Raw genomic sequence first — 8,216 nt, forward strand, 5'->3', positions numbered from 1 at the left:
AAGAAGCCAGATCCATAAATCTAAATTTGACCGTTAGTAAAGTATGAAGTCAGGTGAATTTAGCATGTTTTCTAGATCTAAGTAATATAGGTTTGATATGCTTAACATATTTAAAGTGATTAGATTTAGAAGTACATAAAGTTAGTAGGCAGTCAAGTGTATATAATAGAAGATTGACATATTTATCATACTTAAAATGTTTAAACTTGATAGACAGTCAAGTTTAATGTGCGCGGACTTGACTGCTAGCTAAGTTCATGTAACATGGCTTTAGCATGTTTGCCACATCTAAAGCTTCTAAATTTAGTGGCTAGCAAGTTCATAATGTGCGGACTTGGTAGCCTGCCAAGTCCATGTAACGTAAGTCTGGCATGTTTCAAAACCCAAAACGCCTAAATTTAACGGATAGCCAAGTCTAAAGTGTATGGACTTGACACTTTAATCAAGTCTTGATCCTAACTTATTTGCCTATAACTTTATTAATTTTTAGGCTTTTATATCTAATCCTAAATGATTTTTTATTATGTAAAATTTAAAGACATGATAAATCGTCATAAGATAATGATTTCTTTATGGTTATAGATGTATATAAGATCTCTTAAGAGACATATCTCTTTAATAATATGTAAGAAAATTTTTGGTCCTCGAAATTGAAGGCTCTTTGAAGTTATTATTATTGCTTTAAGTAATTTAATATTTTTCTAAAAAAATATTGATTTTATTACTGTAAGATCTTTGAATCTTCTTATTGAAATTGTTTTATTACATTTATTCAAGATTTTTTTAGTAAATTGAAAGTTTTCTAAATTAAAAAAAATTAATTTTTTTATAAATTAATTAACTACTATCCCAAATACTAAAAAAGTTTTTATTCATATTATTAGATTTTTGAACTTCAGCGGTAGTAAATTGCCATGACTAAAGGAGCTGCAGTTGTTAACAATAAGAACTCATCCTCATCCCGCAGCCGACACTAGTGTCCAAAACTGGCCAGGTTAATCAAGGAATTCCCAACACCATCAAATGTCAAATGCCATGCTGTTTGCACTCGCAATTCGTTAGGATTGCCGATTTGTGTGACCTGTAAACTGAGCCATAAGGCCCCTAACCTTTCAGCATCATCACACGCATCTCCCTGTTTAACTCTACCTGTTACTGTCGTCCAAGTGCTAACATGTGGTCCCAGGACTTCGGTGGAAAATGTGTCCATCACACGGTATAAACCAATTTACAAGATGCTGTCGACGGAGATAATCAATAGAGTAATGCCCCCACCGTCAGTCTTTTTACTTCGAAAGACACGCATGTGGTCAGTGCTTTCCAGTTGGAGTTGCAAATTTTGATCTTGACTTCAGCAGTGTTTTTTTAGTCTCACACATAGTTCTTTTATTGACCATCAGCCCTCTATCTAAGGAAAGAAGGGACACTCTGCTATTAAAGCTCCCCACTTGGCTGTCTGTTTAAAAACCTCTCTTCGCCTCTTTCATTCTTCACAAAATAAAGAGGAGATCCAAAGAGGTTGTTGCTTTGCCTTTTTTTTTTTTTTGGGTTTTCCATTTCAGATCCAAGCACAGCAACTTCATTTCTGACAACCCGCTTCTACTCTCTGCTTCTCGCAAAACAGAACTTCAAGATTTATACTTGAAACTGCTACAATGTTGTGTTAGAAAAATACATGATCAAAGCCTTGACAGGATTCGGCATTTTATTGTAAGTTAATCAATTCTTCACTTTCTGAATGTGGGTTTTTACTTTTAACCAGAGCGCTGATCTTACCTCTTATGTTCCTGATAATTTAGTTCTAGATAATGGCGCGTTTCTATGTGATAATGGCGTGTTTCTATGTGTCTGGTAGATACGTTGCTTGTCTGCTTTTACTATGGCATGTATCAGGACTTGTAATCAATCGAGTGCTTGAGAGTTGAGATTGTTTAGTCGTTTCATTCTTCTTCATTTAATACTTCAAAGTTTGTTGTTGAGCTTCTATTGCAAAAAGAGTTTTTTTTTTTGTACTTAAACTAGTGGAGTGGATCTGGTTCTCTTTCTTTAACCAGCACCAAAAAAAAAAGTTTCTTAAAATCTTCCTTTCTTTCTGCCTTTGTATTCACCAAAAACTGTTCTTTTGTAAGAAGCATGTTACATGTTTGATACATGTAAGAGATTTTATACCTTCCTTTTGGCTCTTTATTTTGATCTTTATTTATTGTTTTCCTTGAAAGTTCTGATCTATTTGTGATTTCTGACTTTTTAGCTGTTTAAATCAGTCATTAGTAATAGGTGGTTTAATGTATCTCTAGTTTTTGGAAAATTAGATTAAAGAGATGCGTGAAAAGGATAAAAGAATACTCTCATTGTACTGTACATATCTCCCTCCCTCCCTCACTCACGAAACAGTTCTTGATTATAGTAGTATGCAAGCAGACAAGGTGTTTTAAATAAAATCGTCGCCGAAGAAAAGGAATATAAAAAGAGAACGAAACTAAAGATGTAATTCGAGTCGAGAAAGGACAACTTTTTCCCAAAATTTAAGTTAAAAGGGAAAGTGGACATGAGTCCTGGAACATAATTTCTAAGAGAAGAAAAGCAGACCACCCTGAAATTAAGGTAGTAAGGTGCTTGATCATAAGATATCAAATTAGATAAAAAGGATTGTCAAAAAGGGAGCACATAGCCAATTGTTGTGCAGGTTTCATACTTTATCTTTCTTTCCCCTAACTGTTACCCATTAGTGTTTTCGTGATAAGGTTAATTTTAATTTAAGGCGTTGGGTTTTGTAGTGTAGCTGATTTTTGTTATTTTACATTGCAGGTGTATATAACAAGCGTCATAATATTAAAGCAAGCATGGCTATGGGAAAATATTCCCGTGTTGATGGGAAGAAGTCATCCAACTACTGTTCTACAATCACTGTGGTTGTGTTTGTTGCTTTGTGTTTAGTTGGGGCTTGGATGTTTATGTCATCATCTGTTTCAGATCAAAATTCAGACTCGTCTTCCCAAGAGAAAGTGAATGATGTGAAACGAGTGGCTGGCGAAAATAATTCTAAGCAATTTGAAGACAGTCCTGGTGATTTACCGGATGATGCAACCAAAGAAGATGGGAACACTGTTGATTCTCAAAGTGATAGCCAATCTGAAGTCCATGAAGACCACAATGTGACTGAAAAAGAGAGTGAAGGTACAGTTGAGGATAACAAGGATGAGAAGACTGAGTCTAAGAATATGGTTGAAGAAAACCAGGATGAGAAGACTGAGTCTAAGAATATGGTTGAAGAAAACCAGGATGAGAAGACTGAATCTCAAGAGGAACCAAAGACAGAGACTGAAAAGGATGGAAAAACAGAGGATAGAGAGTCAAATTCAGGAGATGGAGAATCAAATTCAGAAGCTGGAGAGATGCCAGCTCAAGGTGATGAAACAAATAAAAGTGAGCAAACAGAATCAGAGGAGAGCTCAGGTGAAAATAAATCCGAGTTGGACGAGGGGGAGAAAAACTCAGACTCAGGAGAGAGTGCAAATGAAAATAACCAGGACGATGCTACTGAGAATAACGTGGATGGTCAAGAGAATGATCAAACTTCCATTGAGATTTTACCTGCCGGTGCACAATCAGAACTTCTAAATGAAACTAATACTCAAAATGGGGCTTGGTCAACTCAAGTGGTGGAGTCACAGAAAGAGAAGATATCGCAACAATCTTCAATATCTAAGGATCAAAATGGTCATGCATGGAAACTTTGTAATGTCACTGCTGGACCAGATTACGTCCCTTGCCTTGATAATTGGTATGTTATAAGAAGGCTTTCAAGCACAAAGCACTATGAACATCGAGAGAGGCACTGCCCTCAAGAAGCCCCCACTTGTCTGGTATCCATACCTAAAGGATATCGACGCTCAATTAAGTGGCCTAAAAGCAAGGATAAGGTAAACACTGATCCACTTGATTGATGAAAAAACTTTCCTGTTTACTCCGGCAGAAATATTTATTTTGGCTCACGTTGCAGATATGGTACTATAATGTTCCCCACACCAAGCTTGCTGAGGTTAAGGGACATCAGAATTGGGTTAAAGTTACTGGTGAATATCTGACTTTTCCTGGTGGTGGAACTCAGTTCAAGCACGGTGCTCTTCATTATATTGATTTTATCCAGGATGTGAGTTTCTTTATTGCACTTGTTAGCTGCAGTTCTTGTCCTTTATTTTGTACAATCACTAAGTCAACAGATTGAGCATGAGACACTGATTTAACTGATCTAGGTTGTGTGTAAATATGATTGTGTATGCTGAAGAGTATAATGCGATCAATTTTTTCTATGAATGATGCAGTCACATCCTGATATTGCATGGGGAAAAAGAACCAGAGTGATATTGGATGTTGGGTGTGGGGTGGCAAGCTTTGGAGGTTATCTTTTTGAAAGAGATGTTCTTGCAATGTCATTTGCTCCCAAGGATGAACATGAAGCTCAGGTTCAATTTGCACTTGAAAGGGGAATCCCTGCAATGTTGGCTGTTATGGGCACCAAGAGATTACCCTTTCCTAGTTCTGTTTTTGATGTTGTTCACTGCGCACGCTGTAGGGTTCCTTGGCATGTTGAAGGTGATGTTTGTGTCTATTCTACTCAAGTAAAAATTTCTGTCTTCTTGTTTTTCTTGTTTCAGAGATATATTTTGAGTCCTTGCAGGTGGTAAACTTCTTTTGGAGCTGAATCGAGTTTTGCGACCTGGTGGTTACTTTGTCTGGTCTGCCACCCCAGTTTATCAAAAGCTTCCAGAAGATGTGGGCATTTGGAAAGGTAGAATATTTTCTAACATTTGCATTCCTTTCTAGAGGATAGTATGTGGCTTGCCTTGATATAACCTTTTCTTTTTTTGATGGCAGCCATGTCCAAACTAACAAAGTCAATGTGCTGGGATCTGGTGGTGATTAAAAAGGACAAGCTAAATGGTGTTGGTGCTGCAATATTTAGAAAACCGACTTCCAATGACTGTTATAATAATAGACCCCAAAATGAGCCTCCACTGTGCAAAGAATCTGATGATGCAAATGCAGCATGGTACTTTCTTTTTTGTCCCATGGTTTTAGAATTGCCTCTTTCTTCTTCCGCAAGTACCCATCCTGATTTTTCATGATAACTTGCATAGATAATTGAAGTGATGTAAACATGCTGCCACTTTTATTATAAGCTTTGAATTGAGGAAACTTGAAATTACTACGATTATGGATGTTTGTCTTCAGGAATGTCCCACTTGAGGCATGCATGCATAAAGTGCCTGAAGATGCATCAGTGCGTGGGTCTCGTTGGCCTGAGCAATGGCCACAAAGGCTGGAGAAACCACCATACTGGCTGAATTCTCAGGTTGGAGTTTATGGTAAAGCTGCGCCAGAGGATTTTGCTGCTGACTATGGCCATTGGAAAAATGTTGTTTCCAAATCTTATTTGAATGGAATGGGAATCAACTGGTCTTCTGTGAGAAATATCATGGACATGAGAGCTGTATACGGAGGGTAAGCAATTTGACAATTTTATCTTATGCTAGTTATTTAAGCAGACTTTTGTTTGTTATGTTTGGTAAAGACACTGTTTCTCTTGTCTGTTTGCTATCCTGTTGAAAGTATGCTTTTTTTTATATATCTGATTGGGGTATAGACTCAAGCTACATTTCTTTGATTTGTTCTGTTGGTTAAAGGAGTGGATCATGTCTTTTGGTTTATCCCTGTGTGTTGATGGGATTGCATGTTATTCGTCTTTAGTGATTGATGGGGATTTCCCCTAGTAGCTCACTATCATTGTTACTATGTTTTCCATTTTCCATGGTAAGACACGCAGTAGTTTCTTATGCTTTTCTTTAATTGTGTTAGGTTTGCTGCGGCACTGAGAGATTTGAAAGTGTGGGTTATGAATGTAGTCCCAATTGACTCTGCAGACACGCTTCCAATAATTTACGAGCGTGGTTTATTTGGAATGTATCATGATTGGTGCGAATCATTCAACACCTATCCTAGAACTTACGATCTTCTCCATGCCGATCATCTCTTTTCCAGTCTCACAAAGAGGTTTGTTCATCACATCGCCGCTTTCTAAAGAAAAAAGAGATCCCTATAATTTCTGTGACTTGATTTTCTGTTGTTTTCCTGGCCACAGGTGCAACTTAGTGGCAGTAATAGCAGAAGTTGACAGGATACTGAGGCCAGAAGGAAATCTGATCGTGCGTGACAATGTTGAAATCATTGGTGAGATTGAGAGCCTGGCCAAATCTCTGAACTGGGATATCCGGATGATTTACTCAAAAGACAATGAGGGACTGCTTTGTGTTCACAAGACAATGTGGCGTCCTACAGAGCCAGAAACAATAACGTCAGCCATTATATAAACCTGATGCTTCAGCTTGTATCTTCCATTTGAGGTTACCTAGCTGCTTGTATTGATGTCTTCGAGGTATTATTCTGCCATCTTTAGGTATTTGAGGGTTAGTATCAATTAGCTGTATTTCTCCACAAGCAATTGTAAAATTATAGTTAATTAGTTTGTTATTCTTAAAGTTTTCCTCATGATCGTTAATGTTGTTTTAATCATCCCTCGCTAATTCTTTTGCTAGGGATGTTGGCTGTATACTTGTCATGGATATTTTTTTTCCAGATTAATAAAATTGCTTAATGGTAGATGCTTGTTGTACCCTATGAATTTGTACAAGGGGACTCCTCCTTTTGCTTTATTGCTTTATTAATAATGCTGTTGGTGCTCCTTTTTTCCAGTTAATGTCGCTGTTTAAGATTTTTTGGCAAATCTCAAATTAGTCCTCAAACTATTTTGTGGATTTTAATTAGTTGTAAAAGATTTTGTTTTCTCAATTCGACCCTAAAAAATTCTCAGTTCTATTTTCGACGATTATCACAAATTTATTATTTCCAACTCCCTGTATAATCATTCTCTAGACAGCTCTGTGAATCTCTTCGTTTTTGGATTCTAAATTGGAAATAATTCCTCAGGGATATATTTAAGGTTCGGCTACGGTCAGATATGGCCGGAATCCTTATAATTTAAAAAACAATTGCAGTTACGCCTCCACCAGCGATGTTAGTAATGGCATGACTGGCCTGTGCAGCAATCCAAGGCCAGTTCACTGGAGGTTGGAGAAGCAGCAGCCAAGGGCTGCTGCCCCTGCACTGCAGTGCCAGTTTGACTTGTTGCTCGCGATGCAGCGCGAGGTAGCAACCTCACCTGGCTACACCTAACGCGAGGGCTATGCCTCGTGCTACTGCGCGTAACAAAAGCCATTGTTGTCGTTGCTAAAGCTGCCACCAACGTGGGCAGTGTACTCTGCTGGTTGTAGCAAAAAGAAAAAGATGACAGGGGAAGAATTATGATTCTGCCCCTGCTGCTTAGATTAGGGATTTTTGGGCGGAATTATGATTCTTCCACTGAAATTAATACACTATTACATTTAGGGTATAATTGGGGCAGTATTAAGATTTTGGCTCTCCATGTATAAAATATTAATTTTATATTTTAGAATGAAAACTCTAATTTAAATTAATTGTAAAATTAATTTTTCTAATTAGATTAGGATTGACTTAAAAATGTTTAATTTAATTTCTTTGAATTTTGTGATATCCTAATAGGATTAGGATTTAATTAACATGTTTAAATAAATAATGTTTAGAAAAATAATTTTTCTAAAATAAAGAGAATTTTTAAGTTGAAAAATTATATTTATGTGATCCTAAAATAGTTTATGATATTAATAATAATTTTAATATGATTAATTTTCTTATTAAATTTTGAATAATGGTTTTTCAATGACAATTTATACGAAATAAAATTTATCAAGTTAGGGAAATTATCAAATAAAATTTGATTTAATATTTTTAAGTATTAGAAAGTTTATTTTTAAAAATTCATATAAAGCTAATAATTATAATTAAAGCATGAAATTTTTTTTATGCATATTAATATGTTCTTATGCATGATGGATGATTAGGAACATTAAAAGTAATGTGAATGTGTTTTATGGTTGAATGATTGTATGATTAGATAGGACCTTCATGTCCTATCTTTTCTCTATTTTTTTAGGGCTGTAAAATTCTTTTTTCATTTAATTCCTCTTGAATATAACTCGAGATTTCGTATTCAATTATATAAATGTTATGTAATTTAGAAATGTAAGAATTTAGATAGAAAAATTATTTTGTAATTCAAGACAAAGAAAGAATGGCGA

At 35.9% G+C, this 8,216-nt stretch overlaps 1 protein-coding gene across 1 annotated transcript; it reads left to right on the top strand.

Annotated features, from left to right (window-relative positions):
- The first annotated feature begins 1,397 nt into the window (after window positions 1-1,397).
- On the top strand, window positions 1,398-6,660 carry LOC133693144 (probable methyltransferase PMT24). The gene is made up of 9 exons (XM_062114285.1): window positions 1,398-1,710; window positions 2,809-3,923; window positions 4,004-4,153; window positions 4,326-4,596; window positions 4,682-4,792; window positions 4,879-5,053; window positions 5,236-5,505; window positions 5,860-6,054; window positions 6,143-6,660. The coding sequence occupies exons 2-9, from the start codon at window positions 2,844-2,846 to the stop codon at window positions 6,369-6,371; spliced, it is 2,481 nt and encodes an 826-aa protein (XP_061970269.1). The 5' UTR covers window positions 1,398-1,710; window positions 2,809-2,843; the 3' UTR covers window positions 6,372-6,660.
- The last annotated feature ends 1,556 nt before the right edge of the window (window positions 6,661-8,216 follow it).

This window comes from Populus nigra, chromosome 5 (genome assembly GCF_951802175.1).
Source record: "Populus nigra chromosome 5, ddPopNigr1.1, whole genome shotgun sequence".
NCBI classification, from domain to species: domain Eukaryota; kingdom Viridiplantae; phylum Streptophyta; class Magnoliopsida; order Malpighiales; family Salicaceae; genus Populus; species Populus nigra.